Below are 22530 nucleotides of genomic sequence, written 5' to 3'. Positions count from 1 at the left end.
CTCGAGGCCCAATACAATAAAAAAAAGAAAAAAAAAACAAAAAGCACATAAAGGCGTCTAGTACAAACAATACGAAGGAGCAGCCAGTTCTCCGATAAAACGGTCAAAAGCTATTCGAAGTAAACAATAAATGCTGCTCATTTGTTTATTAGGGGAAGAAAAACGCGTAACGCGCAAACACATCCTTTCCCTCTAGCCTCTGTAGCCTCTCTAGCCGTTAACACCTGCTACGATCGCTGGTTACGGACGATAGCACCACGAGCAATGGTTGGTCGGCGGCACAACGAATATTTCGCACCTAAGCGGTTGTTATGATGATGCTGCTGATGATGTAATTGTTTGCATTGCGAACGATGGGAAGACGAAAATCTCGCGCATGCGATCCGGCTGCACGTGCACGATACGCACGGCCAGTCAAATGTGGTTCGAGCGGCCATTCTCTTTCTCTCAGCTTCGCCTAAACCCAGGCCAGTGTGTTGCTGACCGTAACACGAGCGAAGGGAGGCCCTGTTCCAGCAGAAACAATTGACCTATTCCTAATCCCCCCGTTGCTTCGAAACAGAAAAAAAAATCAACTCCGAAACATCGCCCAAACAAGCATTTATGTTCGCTTTATCGCAGCTCACTGGCAGTGTGTGAAGCGCGCGCGCGTTTGTTCACCCTCGAGCGCTGGTGTGTGTGCTCAGGTGCTTCACGAACAGTTGGGTCTTTTCGCCACATGAAGTGAAATTCTTTATGGCGCTAGCTCGAATCGGATTCGGTTTTTAGTGTGGGGAAAAGTTTTCCACAGTCACAGGGTCACCCGCGTTGTCGATCAAACTGACACGTTGTGCACGTCAGCAATACTCGGCGGGTCGTCCTTTCGTCAGGATAGCAGCCTGAGAGTCCCGAAAAAAGCAACCCGCTGTCCTTCGCAACGATTCAACGAGGAAGACAACCTTTCGGAGCACGCATACCAGTCCAACCGTCCTGTGCAAGTGTCGTTTATTAGCTGCTGGCGACAATCAACCGTCAAGCGCCGCAACCCAATCAACTCGCTAACCCCTGATAGGGTGGCTATGCATGTCGGGTTAGTTTGTGTTCGGTGTTCGCTGTTCCCGCGGTCAGTTGATGTCATAAGAAGCGTTATAGATCCTGATGATTACCAGGAAAGCAGGAATGGACACTCGAACCCAAGTAACTGCTTCCAAAACGCTACCAGCCATTCTGCAATAGAAATACCAATGCATAGGCACACACACACGCGCCAGTGAGCTATAAAGGCTAGTGCATGTTGCAAGTACATGGTTGCTCCCGTTGGTTGGCAGTAAACGGTGCATTTGCATAGCGAACACAGCCCGTCAGCAGTAGATCGTCTGGATGTCGAGAAGTCTGTCTGGATTGGAGTAAAGCAAAGAAGAGCACGTTCGTAAGAGAAAAACCAGCGCCATAAACCTTTTCGCTTTAGTGCACAAAAAGCGCTCTTTTCTAGATTGAATGTGGCCGTGAAAAGTACGACGGTCAGTCAGCATCGCCAGTAACTTCATAATCAACAACTGCACAACCCTTTAAGGTCCTTCTGAACACATTTCGAATCGTATTGGAGACGTATTCGTCGTAAAAATGACCTCCGTGGACAGTGACAGTAATATCCCGGTGGATCCCAGGGTGCAGGTAAGTTGTCCTTGTTGAGCAGTTACACACACGTACCGATTCATGCGCATGCACATCCTTTGCCACACACATGGACACAGTCGCATGTCTCTTCGATCGTGTGCATTCTATCGATTAATATCGGGATCAATTTTAAACTATTGGTCGTTAAACAGCGTCTACTCTGAATATAGCTTCTTTTTGTATATGATCACTGCTCCTTCAACATCCTGTATAGACGAGAGAATGTTAAGACAATGCATGCTGCAAAGTAAAAGTAAAGACATTAATAACTTGCAAAAATATCCTTTAAACACGCAGATCGAACTGGAAAAGCTGAACGAAGCGACGGACAACATCAACAAATTTGAAGTTGACCTCGATGTAAGTCTGCAAGTTGTACGCGTTGAGTACATGGTACATGATTTAATTCCACGTTTTCGAAATCCGTTCAATAGGAGGCGAAGAACGAATTCCGAGAGCTGCTTCGAGAAAGTGCTGAGAAGATCAAAGCGGTCGCCAAAAAGGTGGGCAATTCAATTGACGCTGCCAAACCTTACTACGAAGCACGACTCTACGCATCACAGGTAAGATTAAGTTGACTATAGATAAAGGCGATATACTAACACGTGTGCCTCTTTCCTTCTCAGTTGGCGAAGGAGACGCAACAGTGCGCGGTGAACTTCGACAAAGCCAAATCGGTACATGCGGCTGCTAAAGAAATGGTGTATCTGGCCGAACAAGGGCTAGGTGAGAAGTCGACACTAGACACGGCCTGCCAAGAGATGTTGACCCACGCGACGACTCGCGTTAATGAGAGCCAGAATGAATGCACCGAGATGCGAAACATCCTTAAGATTAGCGAACTGAAGCTGGAGGTGGCCAATAACCGGGTCTGCAAGCTGCACTCACAGCTAAAGGGTGCAATAAGAGCGTCAAGGTACGAGTAGCGTCTGCTAGACATTCTTCACACGCACAGTAGTGTCTTTTTATCGGCCCTATATCCAGTTTACGTTGGTTGTTTAAATATTGTTTCATTTTCTTTTCGTTTTCGTTTTGTTTTGCACCATTGCAATTTGTGGGGCCATTTTGCTTCTTTGCGTTTGCGTTCCCTTTGATTCGGTTAGCTAGTTTCGATATCCGGCGCAATCTTATGTTGATGAACATTATTGCCTATCAGCACGAACTGCTCTTTCTGTAAGTATACCGCCGAGCTTCCGTTTTAGGCGGTATGATTTGAATCTCCGGCATTCGAACCGGTGTTGGCACACTGTTTTCTCTACTTCCCATCCTCTTCAGGCCCTACTATGAGCTGCGTGCCAACTACAATGCACTATTGCTCGAACAAAAGCACAAGGTAGTGGAACTGGAGACAAAGGTGGCAGAATCAAAGCTGCGGTACAATGAGGCCTTGTCCAACCTGGAGCGTATATCCGAAGAAATCCACCGACAGCGCAAAGCGCGTGCCAACAGCATGGACGAGGATGGAGCCGGTTCAGGTTCGTCATCATCCTCTGCGGTGACTGGCCGTGGTGGGAAAATGTTGGCCATGCATCTACCCTTCAGCCAGTCACCATCAGTCGCACGCATAGAAAGCAACGATGAGTATCTGGAGTTCCCAGCAAAACTGTCTATTAAAGCGAGCCCGATCAAACAGAAATATCTGGACAAACTCGACTGTCCGCATCTGTTGAAGGACTTCGCACGCAAGACGAGCCCAAGTGCCGAGAGTGACTCCGACAACTATCAATTCTCGCCGAATCCAACCATCGACGACATCACCAACATGTCCTCGGAGGATATCGAGCAGTGGACGGAGATCCGCCTGTCAAACTCCAACAGCAGCAGTTCCGGGTACTCGCAGCACAACTCGTTGGTGCTGGAAGACGCACCAACGCCGCAGGATGAGACAACTGACTCGTCATCTGACAACAGTCCAAAGGCGAAGACGCGCATCATCAAGATGGAGACGTACCAATCGGAAGGTGGAACACGTCGAACTGATGGCATTGCCGGATGGATCGCTAAAACTGGAGCCGGATCCAGCGGGTCTGGATCCACACAAACCGCATCCGGACGGCGTCAGAGCCTGGATATCATCATCGACACCGGTGATCGAGTGAAGGACGCATTCACACAGGGCATCCAACGCATCGGCAAGACGCTTGAGCGACGAAACAGCGAATCGGAGGTGGCCCGCGAGGAGTCTGTTGGGAGTGATTTTTTTCTCTTCCAGCGCTCGGATCCTGCAAAGGATGGTCTGTCGGATGAGCAGGTGGAGAACCTTCTTCTAGACCAAGACTGCTCCGACATCTTTCAGAACGTGGTGAACATATCAAAATGAGGCCGGCTGATACCTGCCCGTGCGGCGGTATCAACGGCAAATGCAGGGTCGCGTGTGTCGGCGGTTGCAAGCCAGCTAGAGTGAGAAGATCTATAGATATCATATCGAATATTGACCGGAACCATGTGCGCAACTATCGTTCGCTGCAGTAATCTCGGCGAAAGCAGATAGTTGAGCGTGGCAGAAGCTTAGACACAGGCTACCTTGCGATGGCAAATGATGCTCTATTTTGGGTCTCGCCGCGGTGACGAGACCGCTTTGCAGAGCTGGAATGGCGGAAGCTTACACGCCATCTAACATCCTAAGCATCTAACATCCTGTGCTGCGCAGGGAGCCTGTTAGAACAGATCAAATTAGGAAATCCATAAAGCAATTGTTCAACAAGTCAGCTAGCATACTAACGTGCGCAAGCAAATCGTATTGTGTTAAACGATGTTGTTGATATATCATAGATTCTAACGCCCAGCAATAATAAACATAGAACGTGGCTCAACACGATACGATAAGGGTGCGTTGAACGGTTATTTAAAAACTTTATTGAAAGAACTGCTGTAGCATAATCCGGCCTGTTCATTCATACTCTTGACACATTAAAAACATTCAAAACACTGCCTACGCAGCAACAACAAATTTCGTCGCTATGTTACCGAGTCCGATCTATGCTACGCATAATCAAAACAAAAGCACACAAGCATAGCTTATGTCAGATGAAACATCATTTTACTATCGCAATCCTGCGTGCGTCAATTTCATTGTCAGCATGAGAATAATTATAGGAAATTTGTGGTTGCTTTCTCAGTATTGTTTCTTTATGTTGCTTTTAAGTTTTATGTATCAAACGAAAAATAACACTTTCCTATACTCGTTACATTCAATTATCTTAATAATTCTCTAGGAAACAATATACTTTTTTCACAAAACAACATTTGATGCATGTTTTAAAACTTTTCTCAATATTTTGATTTCATATTTCAATCGTTTGGAAGAAAATCTACTATGGCTTTGGTAGCTGATATCTGCGAAGAAAAATAGTACATTAAATGTACTTATGCTTTCCAATAAAACCCTACAAACACTAATGTGTGCCGCGCACACAGAAAATGACAATATCAAACGATAATGACTCATAGTATACGTCTAGTCGAAGCTAGGGGGTGAAAATGAAGCATTGCGCAATTGAAACAAAAATGTGAGGCATTTTCAGTGTTTAGGCTAAGTAAAAATAATCGTAAGCTACTTCGATTGCATCGCTTTGTGAGGTTGCCATGGGTTGTGCGAGTGAGGATGCTAAAATTGTAAAAAGCATCGTTCACGCGGGCACTAAGGTGCTGCCCTTCCGTGACGGTACCAAGGTGGGTCGGTGGTGGATGGTAGAGCGGGGATGGTTTTTGTTGATCAAGAGTGAACTTAGTTTTGTTATGGTTTCAGGTAAAGTTCCACTACCAGACGCGAAAGTGCGATGAATCGCAAACGCTTATCGATGATAGCCGCGTGCAGCGAAAGCCCATGGAGCTGGTGCTGGGCAAGAAGTTCAAGCTCGATGTGTGGGAAACAATCGTGCAACAGATGGCCCTTCACGAGGTGGCGAAGTTCCGGTGCGACAAGTCGCTAGTGGTGCAGTATCCCTTCGTTGCGAAAACGATCCGTGACGCGCAAAAACCGCGAGAGGAACGCAAACATTGCTGTGGCATGACAGTTCAGAACGAAGGCATCGGCTACAAGGATCTAGACGAGCTGTTCAGCAACCCGCAGGATCTGGAGTTTATCATCGAAATCTTGTCGATCGAGAGCCCGGATGAGTACGAGAAAGAATCGTGGCAGCTATCCGACGACGAAAAACTGCAACTGGTGAAAAAGCTGCGTGTGCAGGGCAACGAGGCTTACAAGGAAAAAAATCTCACTTCTGCTTTGGAAGCTTATTCCTACGCGATTGGAATCATTGAGCAACTGATGCTTAAGTAAGAACATGCAAGTAGCATTATATTTAGATCTAAGGGTACTTGACTTCTTTTTGCTAGTTAAGAAGTACTTTGCATTATATGCTACCAGCTATACAAATTTTCCTGCTACGAAACACACAGGCACAGTCGAAAGTCTAAAAAATACATTACATATTTATAAAATAATTTGTTTGGAAAACCAATAGGCATATGTATGTAGGCACATTAGAAACTGTGTATCAATTCTACAAACATTTTATATGTTTTACGATTTATAGGTAGCATATTTCGTTGTTTTGAAACTAACTATGAACTTAAAGTTTTGCAAACTGAAGAATAAGTCGATAATCTAATTGTGCTAATCATTTTACATTTTCAGAGAGAAACCTGGAGAACCAGAATGGATCGAGCTGTCGCAAATAAAGGTTCCTCTGTTGCTGAATTATTCGCAATGCAAACTATTAGAAGAGGACTACTACATTGCAATCGAACACTGTACAGAGGTACTGAAGTACGACAAAGAGTGCGTGAAGGCACTGTTTCGCCGAGGAAAAGCGCACATGGGCGCTTGGAACTTTGCCCAAGCGAGGGAAGATTTCGAACGGTGCGCCGAGTTAGACACTAGCCTCAAGCCGGTCATCGACAAGGAACTGGCAAAGCTGCAGGAACAGCTGCGCCAAAGGGATGTCGAAGATAAGCTCAAATATCAGAAACTCTTCTAGGGTCAGCTAGTTATGCAATTTAAGTGTAGCAGCAGGTTTAAATGGGCAGAAGGGTTGAAAAGCTACACTGGCTGTACGCTTTGACACTCAGCAATCAGGATGGAATCCCTAGCTAAAAAGGACCATATCTTTTTGATATGCCCTACTCTCGCCGGCGAGCATTTGTTATACCATTTTAAACTGTTAATATTTCGTATTTTTTGATTCTAAGTTTATAGCATTCTTTTATCAAACCACCGGGTGTATGTTTTGCAGTAATAGTGATTTTTGTATACTCTTTATGTAATTTAAGTGCACATCTTAATGTTCAGTGTTGGACATCCATTTATTGGATTGTTTCGTTTATTTTGGTGTATTTTGCGTAGCAACAGTGATTATTTTGTAAGTATTATGTAGGGCACATCTGTAAGATCAGTGTTTGTAAACCTCTTATTTTACAGTGTCGTGTGTTTAAGAGAATTGTGTACTATGGTTTAAAACAAGTGCAATATATATGTTTAGGCCCGGTGAGCTTCGACCGTTGGAACCCCCTAATCGTGAGGAAAAAAGTTCTGTAATACAATCTAGGAAATATGTGCGCACATAAAAAGCATTAGTAGAATAGAAAAATTTGTAATTTCGTCACAAACCACTAAAAATGTGTTTGCCCTATCACTGTACTATCCGAAGTGTTGAACATCGTCAAACTTTATTAATCTTTCCATAAAAGTTTTATCAAACTCCAGTCTATCAAGTTTGGAGTCATAAAAAATCATTCTGGGAAGCTTGACGAATTCTTTAACGAATGATTCTGCCAAACACACAGGAAGATTGATAGATCACATTTCACCTTCTTTCTTCTCCGATCACTAGCGCCCACTGACGATAATCAACGCACGTTTTAGATTGGGCTTCCATCTTTCAGTTTAAATCGAGATTTGTCTTTCGCACTGAGTCAGATAACGACGTGTATCATACGAGTGCGTTAAGATTTGAGAGCGATTTTATGTCCCTGGGCATCGTTGAACAGAAAAACGGAAGAGAGAATGCACAAAGGATCTTATCGTGGTCTAGCTCGTCACTGAAACTGTTTGTCCAGCAAAAACAATGCTCACAACGATAAGGTCCGGCCTGCTTGCTTGGCAGGTACTCTCCAATAAGCGACCAAAACGGCCCAAAGGCTAGTAGAAGCCATAGCATAGAACACCGACCTGAATGCGATGTTCCTGGTTGTGCTTGTGAGACAACTGTGGAGCCTTAAACGAGAAATAACACGCTGACTCGATTCCGAATTCCATCCAAAGTACTGCCGCGAAATTTGGATCAAGAGGCCAAACGTACAAAAGAAGGAGAAGGTCATATGTAGTGAGGTAAAAGTGGTTGATAAGATAAGTAGATAAGGCGCGTAAAGCCACCGGATTCGTACTATGGGGCTAGAGCCACTTCGTGACATACTACACAGACACCACGAACCTACACAGACAACAGGTACCTACGGATGAGTAGTACACCTACCCCAACCCATATCAATCTCACATCATAATGGCTGTGTTGGACGGATGAACGCGTTGGAGTTACGCATTGGAAACACAGTTACTGTTGTAGAAGACACTGGAACAGAACCAGCGCACCCGTAGTGTCTGATTGTTTGCCTTCTTCCGTGGTGTGTCACCCCGTGAAGTAACAGCGTGGAAGTCATCCTCTGCCGTAATCAGTGTCCGAGGTAGTCCGGAACTTTCGATCTAGTGCTGTTCTTCCAGGGCAGGCAGACGAGCACAGATGACACACACGCCGGTTTCGGCTGTGGCAAGCAACAATTATGTAACATCCGAACGCCGTTTCGATACAACGCAACGCCGGATTGATTCCCGGCCGACGGGCACCGGATTCTCGGCTACACACAATCAACTGGCCACCAGCTAGGCTGCAATGGAGGCGTTCATCAACGAAATGGTAGAACCGCGCGTGTTCGACCTGCTCGTTCTAATCCAGCCCAAATGGAAGCTGTTGGTGTACGTGTTTTTAATGAATGTAAGGCGCTAGACACTCCATTTTATGCGTTTCCAGACCTGCAGACAGTATCGCAATATACCCACGGCGTCAATCAATCTCGCGTTGCGCATCTTTCACATTTCGTCCCTAGATAGTGATCTTCACACCCGTGTACGTGTATGGCGCACTTCTGAGCAACGACTCGGAACTAGATCTGATCTGCCCACCGGTAATGCTGATCGGCTTCAGTCTGGTGCATCGGTCCCTGTTCTACTGGAACAACGAGCAACGAAGCACTCCGTCGCTTTTGTCTGGAGTCGCCATCCTCTGCCTAGGAATCTCAGCTAGCGGTCTGGTCGCCATGCACGCGCCACACTACATTTTGGAAGTGCTGCTGTACAGTGTTGTTGGTGGCAAGTAACCAACAGAATACCGTCTGGAGTGCTGGGTTTTAACGTCATTTCCTCACCTTATCAAACGCAGGGTTCGGCTACCAGCTGGTCTACTCCCGTATGTGGAAATTACTAGCGAAAATCTTCAACGCCAAGAAGGAGATGTTCGTCATCAAGTTTCTGCACTCATGTGGCCAGGCAACGAGCTTACTCCTATTGCTTGTCGTTTTTCTTTTGCCATGGGAGGATTATATTTATGGCGCGATGTTGCTCCTGCTAGCTGGCGTTATACTACATCTCATACCACTCGTGCTCTTGATCAAAGGTGAGAAGAGGCGGTTGCAAAATGACCAAGACGCGTTAGTGCGTTTGACCGAGAAGGGTAACGAGCTTTACTATGCACGCGTAGCAACACGAACAGTCTCGGAAGTGGAATCGGCATCCTGTAGCGAACATCCTGACTCTGATTTCGAGAGGACTCCAGTTACGTGGAAAAATCCTGCAAACTTTTCCAAACCCATACAAGATTTGCAACCAGAACCTATCGATGAGCCGAGGCTTAAGCGAACCCAATCGACGACAGAACATCTCGATTTTGAGTTCGAAGAATGTGAGGACGCGTCGATATTCCGACGCGATGGGAAATGCTTCAATCAAGATGGCGTAGAAATCCTCGAAGTGATCATCGAGGAGGATGAATCCACTCTAGCAGCGTATGACGTTAGAGACTTAGAGGTGCGCCAAGACGAGTTATCTTCCACCTGTAGCCTGTCGGATCCGGTGCAAGTTGCCGGCAAATGGCGATGGTTGAGCCAGCTATGGAAGGCTGTAACCGGCAGTTATCAAGGCTTAGGTTTAGATTTTCGGCTCACCGTTAACCTACGGCTGATAGAGTCCACACGCAGCGCACTAGGAGACTTGCGCTGTTGCAGTTCCGCGCTGCTCAAAGCTACAGATGCCTGCATCTTCACCCTGTTCCTAGCTATCCTGCCTCGTTTCACTGCCTACCACTACCAGCAGCGAACCCAGTCACGCTACATGACCCTGTTAGCCATGATCGTGATTGCGTCCGCTTGGATTGGCAGTTCCTTTCTACTACTGTGCTGTGAGCTGCGCTTCCGCAAGCAACAGGAACGTTTGCTCGTCTTCGGACTGCTGTTCGAGGCGTTCGGCTACTTCTGCGTATATGCGATCAAGTCCAGCTTCTGGACTATCGCCGGGTGTGTGTTGATCGGAACTGGACACTCGATTGCTTGCTCCTACCAGAAAACAGTGCTCAAGCGACAGCTTGGTCAACGTCGCTGGGCAAACGCGAAGACCGGAATCGAACTACTTTCCGGTATCGCCGTGCTCATCATTGCCGTCCTTGCTAACCTGATCTACATCTACGGGCGTGTCGATCGCCTGCTGCTGTTATTGCTGCTTATATATAGTGCCGCCAGTGCCCTCTGGATGGCCTGCAGCTGTCGGATATTTTTTAGCTAATGTACGCCAAATATGCAAATAAACGATCATGAAGACTGCTGCACTATACTGGATTCGTATTCCGTTTGTTTTAAAAGAAACCATGGAGGACTTTCAACACATGGGACGCCAAACGCATTTTAGAAGGAAAACAATAGACAAACAAAAACATAATTAGTTGCTACCATAGTATGGTCCACATGTTTCGGTTTAGCATGTTATATGCATATAGTGTGTCAGTTTTATTCCCCAATTGTTTTGTTCACTAAAATTTAGCCTGCTTCTTTAGGGTCTTTCAAATTTCAACCGATATTTTATGATTGCAGAGCCTCAGTAGCTTCCAAGCAATGATTTATGTCGCTCGCAAGAGCTGTTAGACGCTGCTGACTGTATTTGCTGCGGAAAAGCGATTCCTTTGCCTTCGCTCCCGTTCGTTCGTAATATCAAACGCTTTCTTGTTCTATTGTTTGCGAATTACTTCCTGGGATTACTTATGTAGACTACCACATGTTGCCGCTACGAAGAGCCCTTTTTCTTTAACTTTAACACGCCTGATGAATAGCTACGTTGCACTGTCTGGCATTCGTTTTTTTCTCAATCTCACTATCCACTCTACGCAAATAGAGTAAATCATAAATATATATTTCCTTCCGCTGATTACACACCTTGGGAGGGGAATGGCAGAGAAGCCGCCGTTCTTAATGTGTGTATATGTATATATTTTAAAGAGTAAGTATTAAGAGTTTTACCAGTATGTTGCATACCTGGTGCAGTATTATGCTCGTCGCTTGCTCTCCCTTCTTCGTCAGCATGTTTTATGAATTGTATTTATATTATCGTTAACTACTACCGTATCCTACTTCTAACCCTCCCGTATTCGTTCGCACTTCGCATGTGGTTATTTTGCGCCTACGTGCACTTTGAGTCCACAGTTAGCTGCTTTCGCTTGCAGGGTGCGCTTAATTAGTAGTTCCTTTTTCTTGCTTCAGTTAGATTCTCCTTCCTCATCTCCATTCCACCAGTTCGATAGGTTGTGAGCCCTTGAGTAAACACACACACACGCGTAAACCCACACACACACACACACCCATACATTACATGCTCCACTGTTGCGAAAGCTGCAAGCAATCACAAAGCAGTGTCTTAAACGCGAAGCCATAAACTCGCTCAACGATCAAATTTCGCGGGTCTCAAAGTTCCTCTAAGAATGATTCCTCTCAAGGAACGGAATGGATGATGAGCAGAAGGATGTGGTGAGTGGTTTCTAGTATAAATTAGCATAAATATCCTGATCTTATCGACGCCAATGCCAATGCGAGATTGGATAGGATCGGGATCAAGGGTGGGGAGATGGGAGAAGGAGCGGGCGTCGCATACAATGCAGCGAAGGGATGGAAGCCAACATACAACATAAGCAAAGCACTCTCAGACAATGCCTGTTAACACCCACGGCACCGCACACTCACGGAAGTGTGTCCTACTTCTCGTTCCGAATCATCATTTGCGTGCCCAACAACACATGTAACCAAACGCATCCCATTCTCATACATACATTAGCAAATACACATTTGCAACGTGCAACCCACACGCAAACATGATTCGTCAATCTATCACAATGATATATTCTAGTAACCACGTGCTGGCGTGCGCCAGTTCGATGGCGCAAGTAAGGTGATTTGGGGCAGCATGCTCGTCCTTTGGGGGTAGAGTCATATAATAGCAAAACACCAAAGAGGTGGTAACAAAGATTCGCGAATCGCAGCCGCATGTGTGTTTCGAATGCGTAATACTGAGAAGATGGTACAGTGGTTACCTTGAAGCATCCTCCAAGCGATTCTTCAAAACGATTCTTTTCAAACGAAGGACATTTTCCAGCATTCTCAAAGTTATAATTTTGCACAATCCTCCATTCGACATTTCATGGACTGGTGTGTTTTCAATATTCATAAAAATATTCACAATATTCAAATATATCATTTGCTAGAAAATCTGCGAAAACAGAAAAAAACATATTCAATCTAGCAAAATAATGCAAGGTAAATTGCGTAGCAACACTCCCTAGCATTTTCGTTTTGGGTACAAAATGGTTTCAAACCAAATTTCCGCGTGAACTTTTAAAGATTTGGTTAAATTTTCTGCAGGGATAACACGACTCTTTTGCTTGGTCCACCCTGATCTCTCTCACTGACTGATTTTGCAGACGCCCAAATGGAAATTCGTTCGTACATTTTCCACGGGAGTGTGTGCCTCTATCACCATTCTACCGCTTCAACAGTCGGACTGTGCTGCCGAAAAGTCGAGATCCTTCTTGACGCTCCGTGCGAGACGGTCCAGTTCGAGGGCGGCATCCGTGCGCATGCTAATCTTATCGCTGACCGACACCAGATCACCGACGTTGGTCCCATTCACGACTCGTGGGGACAGTGACGACGGTGAGGAGGTCGCACCGAGCGGACCCGTACCTGCAACACCGCCTGCTGCAGCTGCAGCCGCGGCCGACCCAGGTGTAACAGATTTCTTGTGCAGCAGGGAGTTGAAGAAGTTCGCCAGAACACCCTCACCGCTCTGAGTGCCGGGAGTTAGCTTTCCGTCGACCTACAAAAAAATGCGCATGTTTAAAGTCTAGTTCTCGGAAGGCTCCACGGCAGGATCCGTGTGGCCGCCTATCTCACCTTCTTTGGTGATCCCTGGGCTCCGGCAGCCACCGGGGTACGTTGGGCGCTCTTGTTGCCATTACTGCCCGGTTGCGTGCGTAACGGCGATTCGCCTCTCGCCGGTGTCTGACCTTGCTGGAGTAGCTGCTGTTGGCGGGCAAGGAAAGCCTGTTCGTCTTCTGTCTGAATCTCGCTTTCTCGGTTCGATACAGTCTGAAATCGAGATGCGAAAGAGAGCAGGTCATACGAATCCTATCTACCCATGCGAAAAGTTTCGGACGAGCGCATACCTTTCTCGATGGTGGTTGTGCAATGATGTCGTTGTAGTAATCGTCCGGCTTGCAGGACTGCATGTTCTCGTACAATATGCTAATCTTTTTTGTGTTATCCCAGCCAGCCGGACTAGAATTATGAAATTAGCACGAAATATGCACCAAGAGAAAGCAAAAAAGGAGAAAATGAGATATTTTCCAATGCACCGGCCAATGGGACATCTTACATTAGCACCGCATCCTTTTCAACGACTAGGGCGGGTGTCCGGAATGGTAAACCGTAGATTCGGTGCGTGAGGTATTTATACAGCAAATCGCAGTTCTTGTCCTCTTTCACACTAGTATAGAAGAGCGAGGCACCATACATCAGGCAAAACCGACGAATCCACTGCTGCATGAAGTCAAAGTGCTCATCTCTATAATCGAGCTCTTTCTCCAGCGTCGTCATGTAATCGGTCTGGCAGGAAATTGGGGGCAAGCGTTAAACGACTTTCCGACGGATTTTGATTTTCCCACCTACCTTTGTGACGACAACTACTACGTCAAGGCCGAGATTGGTGGTTAGGACTCCCTCCGGCAAAGGCAGCGCATCCAGTTCGTCGTCCACAGATGGAAGCCGATTGGTACGCTTGATCGGAGAGCCGGGATCGAGATCGTCAATCGTTTCACAGTAGTTCTGCCATTCGGTCGACAACCGTGCCTGACACTGTTGTTTTTCTTCTACACATAAAATCGAATTGAGAACGCTGTATTAACACCCACGAGTAGAGCGACATCCGGTGCAGTTCACCGCATATACCTGGATCGATTCTTAGCCCGGCGATATGATCGTCCAGTATCTTCATCCAGTGCTGAAGTTGGTCTACCCAGCTCCACGGTGTCGTCATAGATAGGGTCAAGATGACCAGTGTGTGCGGGAAATTCGGTTCGTTTAGGGCGTACTTGAGCAGATTGTTATGACCCGGATCGCCGTCCAGAATCCACACGCTCAGGCGCGTAACATCTGTGAACGAAAGCATTATGCGTTACTGACGTTGATGAGCTGATGTCAGATGAGCACAAAGGGATGCTACTCACCATCTCGATACTCGTCCCGTACATCGATGTAGGCATACTCCAGACCGGAACCCTTCTTCGGATCTTCAACGCCCTGCAGTTTGGCGATGAGAGTAGTCTTGCCGCTGGCATTGTCACCCAGCACCAGCACCGATTTGTTCGACGGGAGTTTAGTGTTGCTCTGTGTTTGCACCTCGCTCAGGATGGATGACCTAAAATAGTGAAAAAGGATTACTACAGTGCATGCGAATAGACGATAGATTCATCGATTTACTGTTGTGTTCGCGCATTACTAAACTATTCTGTGCTGTTAGGGACGACGGTTGGCAAATGCTGCTCATGATGTCATGTCAACATCAAACACCTGAAGGGCATTTAACGAGCTCTTTAGCAAACAAACCAGAATCTGAAACAATATTCACATTCACAACAGATGGAAGACTATGATTTCACGCGCAATGCGTGAACATGACGTAATATCTCTCGTCTGTCTCCCGATCACCTTCATTCGTTGGTGACCAAATCTATTAGTCATCGCTTCTCGCGATTCTCCAACTTTCCCCCAACTCTATTTCGACTCCTCAATCCATTTCCAATACGACACTGCCACGTGATAGGTATTCTGTCTATTTATTTTTCAATTTCTATTTCGTCCGCAAACACACATCTACATCTACAGGTACGGGCGGAATTAATCGCTAACAGTATCAGGTTGTTTTTTTTTTCCTTCATCCAGTATCACCCTAAATGGGAAGGCGACCATTTGTATGCAGCTTGCGTGCATCGTTTGTCACAAAATATGGCGCTGTAATTTTGTCTTGGGATTGGTCGTCGAATAATCGATAAATCCAATTCGTGGCTTTTCGAGCTTTATTACGCTCCAATAAACTACCAAATGGAATGTGTTTGTGTTTTGGTTTTGATGCGAAAATCTAACCAACATTCGCGCTCTTTTTAAACTGTTTTAGAAGCCAAAAGATCTCAAATGAAAACTCATCGATGCTGCATCGATTTTTCGCACTCGCCATGACTCACGTCCGGCGGCTAGGCCTCGGATGTAGCGGCACTTTTCCTGCCAGATGGAAAGCGGATGAACCAACAACGCCAACAACCAACCTGACCCCCACACTTTCAATACTTTAATTCGCTGTGTGCCCATTTTTCAGTGGCTTCTTGAAGTATTTCTCAAGCCCGCTTTTGCATGGACGTTCTCCCGCAACATTTCGAGCGGAGCTGGTTTTGAAAAAAAAAACATGTTTCTTCGATGCATCCGCAATCTGTGCAATCTGTGTTCTATCTGTCTAATTGAGGTTATCGGTGTAAACCGGCCAGAGGTCACGACAAAGTAACCAACTGAGTAGGTGATCTGTAGCAAACGTTACTTCACCGGAAATCTTAGTGATATACATCTTTTAATGCCAAATGCGGACAGATCTTATCTGCACCCAACTTATGTACTTAACTTGTTGAATGACAAATTCAAACTCAGTTCCGAAAATTTTGCATGTTTCGCGACATCAAAAACAGCAAAACAATAGAGCACTTCATATTTGTATAATACTCCAGTTGTTGAACTAAATCGATTGTAGCTCAGGATCGTATATTGATTATTTGAAATGCATCCAACAAGCGATCTAAGACATGAAATTCATATAATATCTTGATAAATGAATGTAGAGTTATTAGAATGATATATTATTGAGACATTTTTCAACAAATTTTCGTGTTTACTTTAAGCCCATTCCCGTGAAGTAGAATTGATTAAATATTTATCCAATTCCGTTTCGTTTTTAATTTTAACGACATTTCACCAGCTTTAGTCGCATACTTTGTTTATTTGACGGCATTAGTAGACCATTTGCTCATCAGCACGATATCGTTAACGTTTCATCTTAACCACCAGCTATGAGAAACAGGTATGTCAAAATAATTTCATTTGGAAGCCAGTTTGTAATTATTACAATTTTTTGCGGGCCATTCATTCAAAAAGCGCTAATAGATCTGCCTCTCGAATACATTTGCTGCATTATGCGTTCGACTCAATTCGTAACGATGAGTTGGCTTAGTAGTTTAGCGCATTTTAAAATAATTTTCCAATACAACAAGTAACTCCATGCAGTTGTTTTAAAAATATTCACAGGCAACCAGCAATGGCGAGCCGCCAGTTTGACATTCCCGAAGTAGAGCAACCGAAAAACAACGGTCGTATTAACCTGATAAGGAAATCTCCGCTTCTGGGTACTTACCAGAGATTTTCCTTCGCTTCGGCATCTTTCTTGCGGGCAGCCGTCGTGGGGGTGGTCAGGCCGTGTACTTGAGACTGCGTTAGAATTTCCATCCTGGCAGCAACCGAGTGGAGGTGTAGCTAGAGGATCGTACTGATGGTTGGGTTGATGGATGATGGACACCGCGGTCTCCCGGTGTTTAGGTTGTTTGCGAACTAGAGCACAGACGCACACTTACGTACACACACACACACACGGACGCTTGAGCGATCTCACACACGCGCACTAGGCAGCTTCACGCGGAGGCAACGCGGATGTTGCTATTTGCTCGTGATGTGGTTGCGCTGTCGTGGAAAAGTTGGTGGTTGTTGAATGATGTTGCGTTGACTCACGAAGTAGACACACGGCTTGTAATCTCAGTAGCTCTCTGATGCACAGGTTGCGTAGCTTTTTCTTTCCACTGAATCGTCGCGAAATCCGACGCGGGTGTTCACAGCACGCACCACACTTCGTTAGTATGCAACAGGGAGCTTTCACACGGAAGGAACAGATAAACGTGTCGTTAATGGACGAACGATAAACGATAAACCAACAGATCACTTCTTTTCGTTAGCTTTAGCCCTATTACGCTGGCCGGAGCGGCTTGGGGCGCCCTCTTGGGGATGTCAGAAATATTAGGGGTTGAAAGAGAATGTGGATAGCAAAAGAAGAACCAGAAGGTAGGATGACAGGCACTTAGCCCCTTCTTTTCGCGTCGACACGCATCCACCCATCCGGGGGCTCCGGTTGCGGCCTACGAGATGGAAGCGGGGTTTCAAAAAGACTCGAATGGTGAAAAGGAAATCGACGAATTTGCTGGTACCTGATATTTCGGCATAGCGGAGCCAAGCCAGTAAAAACGAAAAAATATTTTCCGGAATTTCTTTTCGTACAGGCTAGCTGTCACTACCGACCACGGCGACAGTAACGACGTATGACGTTGTGGCAGGGGCAATGGTATAAGTGGCCCGCAGCTCCGTCAATGCACACTGACAATTTTTACACATACATCCTCAACATCTAATCGGGGTACCTTTCTCTCCCTATTTTCATTTGATCGTTGGCCGTACGCGAGAAACGAAAAAAAAAATCCTCTAAATTTGACAAATCAAATTTTGCACTCCACTTGACGGGGCGATGCAATAATTGTTCCAAAGTAAAATATGCATTGCAGCAACACCTTATGCCGTTCCTTCTTGACCTAACTTGGCAACGATCCTGCAGCACCGACGGTTACCTGCCTGCAACACTTTCGCTCAACAGCGGTTGCAAGTGCAGCACACGAACGCACATAAACACACAGGCATATGAGCTGAGAGAACCGTGCTCCGTTAACGTACGCCGTGGAATTTCGGGCGTACTGATGTCATCACTACCGTTTGCGTGGCGTAGGCGTAGCTGCCGTATGCCGTCGAGGTGGGTGCAACTTTGTGGAGTATTTGACCTGTTCTGAAGTGTCTGGCCGGTTACTTACACGTACGATTCTATCGACGGCACGTTTAAAGGCCGTCCGTGTAGTTTGTCTGCCTAATAGTAGCCATTTTACCTGAACTAGTAGCAATTGGTCTTCTTCTTCTCCTTTGTTTGGCAAGGCTGTGACACGATATGGCAAGGGCACCCAGCTCCCTAGGGCCCCCCTTACTTGATCGTGATTGAACCGGAGCTAAACACACGGTACACGCTGTAAAAGAAAATGGAATTCGAATTCAATTTCACATGAAAAATCGCTAAAATCGCTTACTAGAAGAATACCGACCGAAACAATCGTCTGCACACACGCACGCACAAACTTTGACGTAACTGATGTCAAGAGTAAAATGACTGTAAATTTTTCCTTTCAATTTTGATGGAAAACGGTTCGTTGATGCAACAAATAAACGCTTTGTATATTTTATCAACGAATCGATAGTTATAGCAAACTTATAAATAACTTTAAGTACAATAATTAACTTTACAAGGACAAGTGCTGAGCCGTTAACACCTGCGATGCATTAACTAGACCATAGTTAAGTAATAATCAAAATTCAATTTTTATATCATTTTATGTATTTTAATAATTTGCAACAAAATTTAAAAACATCATTAACATTTTCATACAAGCAAAGATATGCGGTTCGGATCCCTTTTCTATCGAGAAAGATCAATATACGGATGGTAAAATAGGGGATTGACGAGCGCTGTACTGGGAAGTAAGCTTTTGTGCTGCTTTGAGCAATGTTGCTGGCAACACTGGAGAAGATTAATTGCAGTATCAATTTCTCTTGTCTCGACCAGTCTGAATTTTTCATGTTCGGTCCTTCTGGAAGCAATGGGATTGAACGAGCATTAGTTTTAAGGGATAAATAATTACATATCCGGCGCTACAACCGCTCGGCAATCTTGGTTAGCTGCTGGAGAAATCACAACCACTGGCGGTCGTGCGCCGTCTTTTGCTAATCACTGATTATAATGTGAGTACCACGCCTTCGCTGTCCACGTGGACTGCCTGAAAAGTCTTTATGGGTTGAGCCATTTTAATGATGTGATCAGCGCACTGGGGCTTTACGAGTCAACATCCTTGTAAAACGGGGAGGCAATAGTAAAACTCTTCAAACTTATAGGTATCACAGTTCTATGTCTCGAATGGGGCGAGGTTGAAAAAATTAAAAGCTAATGCATCGGGGATAACTACATTTTGTTTATTAAATCCATGATCGTAATACATTTTAGCTTCCACTAACGGTTACTGGATATTGCAGCTTAATGGAAAGCTCTTCTGTTTCCTTAACGGTTTCGTTTACTGTACAAATAAATTTCTCTTGATACGCACCAGTTGTATGATTTATAATATTCCTACACAAATAAAACATTTTGAAATATAACAGAAAAAAACAAAGATATTGCAACTGCTTCAGTAAGATCCAAAATGGAAAAAAATGAACGAATCTCTCGTTGCGGGAATGTTGCGTACAACCGGGTTTTCCTTAACAGGAAAAAACTCTTCCCGATCGAAGGATCCCCAGTATTGTAACATAAAGCTTGCGGGCACGTGTTTGGGGAGCAACACGGCTGCAGGGAGTGATCCTTTAATAGTTAAATTTGCCTAGATTGCCCATGTTGATTGATGGGTTGATTTTCGTCGGATGCGGGGTTGCTGTAAGTTTTAAGTATGCCTTCTAGAAGATGTTCGTGTGGTTATGCATTTGTGCTGCTGCTGGTTGCTTGCATCGAACGATAAGCTTCTACTCCGCGCGAATCGTCACCTTAGAAGATTGGAATGTAGTTATCGATCTTGGCCCGGTGCTTCTGAGCAACACATTCCGCAATCCAAACGATGTTGCGGCACTCCTGTTCCTTTAGCTTCAGGTAGGAGTAGAAGACACCGAAGTGGAACTGTTGCATGAAGCCGTACATGTTCAACTTCACCTCGTGCTCGTAGAACTTATCCTCAAGCGTTTTATCGCCCGGGTTGTTGCCGGAACCGTCGAATAAGGCGGCATACTCGGCGTAGTACTCGGCCACGGCTTTCACCTGCTCGTAATCGTCGGCACGTGCTAGGGCAGCCAGCCCATCAGGATTCATACGTCCGCAGCGTGGGTACAGCTTGGCCCGGTCGTCCTTGGACAGCTCCGTGCCGAACGAGTTGATCGTGATGATGATGGCGCGTCGGTCAGCCTCGAACTGAAAAAGTTCATATGTGCATGATTAGAGATAACAAACAAATTGTGGATCTCGTGATCAACCCAAACGTATCCACCTACCGCCAATATCTCGCACATGACGTCAGCCGTGGTACCACCAATGTTCTTGCAGAAATCGTAGAACGCCTCCAAGTACGCCTTGTACAGCGTGTTACGAATGATCTCGATGTTCATCTCGTCCAGATCCTGCTCAGAGATGCAGTCAACAAAGAAAGGCGCCAACGGCGTGTCAACCAGCACCGCATTGTACAGCTCAGCCGGTGTGGCCGCAACGTGGATGGCCTCCATCTGCTCGAAGCTGCCAAGCGGATGGCATTTCGGGATGAGCTCCGAAATTGGGCGCTGATGCAGTGTACCAGTGATCAGCAGGATGATGTTATCGATCATGTAGCTGTATGTGATGTAGTCGAGGAAGGTGGACAGTGGTTCGACGGCATGATTTCGCATATGCTGGAACTCGATGACCAGCTTTTCGCGCAGCTTATCATCGATCACCGAAACGGCCAACGGGGATGGCTCGTTCGCCAGGAACTGACCGTAGTCCGTGCCCTGCAAGTGCAGCTTCAGATCTACGAAAGATCGTCACGCAAAAAATAATAATAATGAAACACCCCAAAAAGTATAGGTCAGGCTCTTTGAAGTGGTCTTGCACCACATTGGCACAGCTGTTATTTTGCCATCGACTGAATCCATATACCGCGCGCGTAAAATTTAGCGTAAAAATTATGCATCACAAGGTCTCCTATTCTAGGGTCATATGACCAGCTATCGTTGACGATGAGTTCCCTACATCTCACACATACGCGTACAGCACTGCCCTCGTGAGCAGTTCTGTTTTGTTCTTTATCCGTTTATGGGAATGCATGCTCGAATCCATGAGTTTTAAACCAATTTACGCAAACAAATTGAAAGGGATAAAATTGGTATAAGCAAATGCACAATCTTGCAACACGGTTTCCGTAAGGATGCAGCAATTTTTCGATATGTTACAACGCCCTGCTTCTCCCAGCCATACTCACCCTCGAGGGTTTCGCATTGAACCAGATTGAGATAATCTGCCTGCTTGAGGATACCACACTTGAATCCGCGACACAGGCCCTCAAGGTAGCCCCCGTCGATGTTGAACATGTAGCCTGGCATTTTGCGTTCGATAATTTGATCGATGTGGGAGCTAACTTTCTTTGATAGGGAACGAACTGAAAAAGCTCAACGCTTTTTATCAACGCAGGCGAACTGCTTAACACTTCGACTCACTAAAAGGGGACAGGTCTGGTCAACCCGATAGCTAACGACGGACGAACTGTCCAAGACAAGTTGCTTCTATCTCACTTTTTTCATTCACAAGTGTTAATACGCATCATATGACTAGGTTTTGTACGCAGCCGTGTACGCAAGGCTATGTAATCACCATAGGGGGGGGGGGGGACTGGGCTGTATTATGCATCATCTGAGTTACGTTTGTTTATGGCTGTGAACTGATGCCTTTTTCCGTTGAGAGTGCAGGGTTTTACCTTCAGAACCCATCGGACACGAGATGTAAACAGACTCTGACAGTTTCTAATGCTTATTTAACAAATAATGGAGTTTTTATCAATATTTTAGAGGTTGGTTTGATAGTGAATAATAATTTATTAGTTCCTGACAGATTAAAGCCATAGGAAACTTAATTTATTTGAATGAATTTATTTGGAAAATACGTATGTAAACCTTGATAAAAATATTATATACATATAAATCTTGTTTGGATCACTCACTTTTGAACTGTCAAAGGGAAATTTCGCGCCTTTATTACATTGGATTGTTCAATGGCGTTAATTAACTTAAATGTAATATCTGTTGTAGAATAATGTAGAAATAACAAACATAAACTTAATAGAAACATTCTGTCTGTAGTTGTAGCTGGTTACATTGGGTGAAGAATTGAATTTCAATACACGCTTTTAAGAAAACGTGGACACGTGGTCACATCACACGTGGTCATTTTCACAAATGAAAATTTGTAAATTAAATTTTATACCAATACTATCAACGATTTTGAATGTACTTTTATTTATTTAGCATATGAAAAACTAAGAATAAACATCGGTTTTGGTAGTGTTAATTTATTTCCATTATCCATGCAGGTTGATTTTCACTGGT

General features: G+C 45.2%; 5 protein-coding genes across 5 annotated transcripts; 3 read left to right on the top strand and 2 right to left on the bottom strand.

Moving 5' to 3' along the window:
* The first annotated feature begins 1501 nt into the window (after window positions 1-1501).
* LOC128728573 (uncharacterized) lies at window positions 1502-4473 on the top strand. The gene is made up of 6 exons (XM_053822202.1): window positions 1502-1653; window positions 1954-2016; window positions 2091-2219; window positions 2283-2572; window positions 2764-2829; window positions 2932-4473. Exons 1-6 carry the CDS (start codon window positions 1603-1605, stop codon window positions 3974-3976), a joined length of 1644 nt encoding a protein of 547 aa, XP_053678177.1. The 5' UTR covers window positions 1502-1602; the 3' UTR covers window positions 3977-4473.
* A 768-nt stretch (window positions 4474-5241) lies between these two features.
* Window positions 5242-7264, top strand: LOC128728723 (AH receptor-interacting protein). Its single transcript, XM_053822364.1, has 3 exons — window positions 5242-5328; window positions 5405-5934; window positions 6296-7264. Exons 1-3 carry the CDS (start codon window positions 5242-5244, stop codon window positions 6636-6638), a joined length of 960 nt encoding a protein of 319 aa, XP_053678339.1. The 3' UTR covers window positions 6639-7264.
* Window positions 7265-8420: 1156 nt separating this feature from the next.
* LOC128729113 (uncharacterized) lies at window positions 8421-10489 on the top strand. The gene is made up of 3 exons (XM_053822763.1): window positions 8421-8648; window positions 8761-9022; window positions 9093-10489. The coding sequence occupies exons 1-3, from the start codon at window positions 8547-8549 to the stop codon at window positions 10484-10486; spliced, it is 1758 nt and encodes a 585-aa protein (XP_053678738.1). The 5' UTR covers window positions 8421-8546; the 3' UTR covers window positions 10487-10489.
* A 2212-nt stretch (window positions 10490-12701) lies between these two features.
* LOC128729328 (cytoplasmic dynein 1 light intermediate chain 2) lies at window positions 12702-16785 on the bottom strand. Its single transcript, XM_053823000.1, has 8 exons — window positions 16694-16785; window positions 14469-14659; window positions 14191-14394; window positions 13912-14111; window positions 13619-13848; window positions 13410-13521; window positions 13138-13332; window positions 12702-13060 (listed from the first exon to the last, which is right to left on the bottom strand). Exons 1-8 carry the CDS (start codon window positions 16783-16785, stop codon window positions 12734-12736), a joined length of 1551 nt encoding a protein of 516 aa, XP_053678975.1. The 3' UTR covers window positions 12702-12733.
* A 2589-nt stretch (window positions 16786-19374) lies between these two features.
* Window positions 19375-21759, bottom strand: LOC128729194 (V-type proton ATPase subunit d). Its single transcript, XM_053822850.1, has 3 exons — window positions 21411-21759; window positions 20452-20960; window positions 19375-20371 (listed from the first exon to the last, which is right to left on the bottom strand). The coding sequence occupies exons 1-3, from the start codon at window positions 21529-21531 to the stop codon at window positions 19955-19957; spliced, it is 1047 nt and encodes a 348-aa protein (XP_053678825.1). The 5' UTR covers window positions 21532-21759; the 3' UTR covers window positions 19375-19954.
* Window positions 21760-22530: the final 771 nt, after the last annotated feature.

The sequence above is a fragment of the Anopheles nili genome, chromosome X (assembly GCF_943737925.1).
Source record: "Anopheles nili chromosome X, idAnoNiliSN_F5_01, whole genome shotgun sequence".
NCBI lineage: Eukaryota > Metazoa > Arthropoda > Insecta > Diptera > Culicidae > Anopheles > Anopheles nili.
The sequence above is the reverse complement of the archived record's forward strand: the minus strand, read 5'-3'. Positions and strand labels throughout refer to the sequence as shown.

Bases quoted from the DNA above. Each gene is read 5' to 3' on its own strand.
- LOC128728573 (XM_053822202.1), top strand. From the start codon at position 1,603: ATGACCTCCGTGGACAGTGACAGTAATATCCCGGTGGATCCCAGGGTG. The intron at 2,017-2,090 runs GTAAGTCTGCAA...TCCGTTCAATAG, and splicing joins AATTTGAAGTTGACCTCGAT to GAGGCGAAGAACGAATTCCG. The intron at 2,220-2,282 runs GTAAGATTAAGT...TTTCCTTCTCAG, and splicing joins CACGACTCTACGCATCACAG to TTGGCGAAGGAGACGCAACA.
- LOC128728723 (XM_053822364.1), top strand. From the start codon at position 5,242: ATGGGTTGTGCGAGTGAGGATGCTAAAATTGTAAAAAGCATCGTTCAC. The intron at 5,329-5,404 runs GTGGGTCGGTGG...TTATGGTTTCAG, and splicing joins CCTTCCGTGACGGTACCAAG to GTAAAGTTCCACTACCAGAC. The intron at 5,935-6,295 runs GTAAGAACATGC...TTACATTTTCAG, and splicing joins ATTGAGCAACTGATGCTTAA to AGAGAAACCTGGAGAACCAG.
- LOC128729113 (XM_053822763.1), top strand. From the start codon at position 8,547: ATGGAGGCGTTCATCAACGAAATGGTAGAACCGCGCGTGTTCGACCTG. The intron at 8,649-8,760 runs GTAAGGCGCTAG...TTTCGTCCCTAG, and splicing joins TGTACGTGTTTTTAATGAAT to ATAGTGATCTTCACACCCGT. The intron at 9,023-9,092 runs GCAAGTAACCAA...TATCAAACGCAG, and splicing joins GCTGTACAGTGTTGTTGGTG to GGTTCGGCTACCAGCTGGTC.
- LOC128729328 (XM_053823000.1), bottom strand. From the start codon at position 16,785: ATGGAAATTCTAACGCAGTCTCAAGTACACGGCCTGACCACCCCCACG. The intron at 14,112-14,190 runs GTATATGCGGTG...TTTTATGTGTAG, and splicing joins CGGGCTAAGAATCGATCCAG to AAGAAAAACAACAGTGTCAG. The intron at 13,333-13,409 runs GTATGCGCTCGT...TCTCGATTTCAG, and splicing joins CACAACCACCATCGAGAAAG to ACTGTATCGAACCGAGAAAG.
- LOC128729194 (XM_053822850.1), bottom strand. From the start codon at position 21,531: ATGCCAGGCTACATGTTCAACATCGACGGGGGCTACCTTGAGGGCCTG. The intron at 20,961-21,410 runs GTGAGTATGGCT...GATCTTTCGTAG, and splicing joins TCAATGCGAAACCCTCGAGG to ATCTGAAGCTGCACTTGCAG. The intron at 20,372-20,451 runs GTAGGTGGATAC...GAACTTTTTCAG, and splicing joins TCATGTGCGAGATATTGGCG to TTCGAGGCTGACCGACGCGC.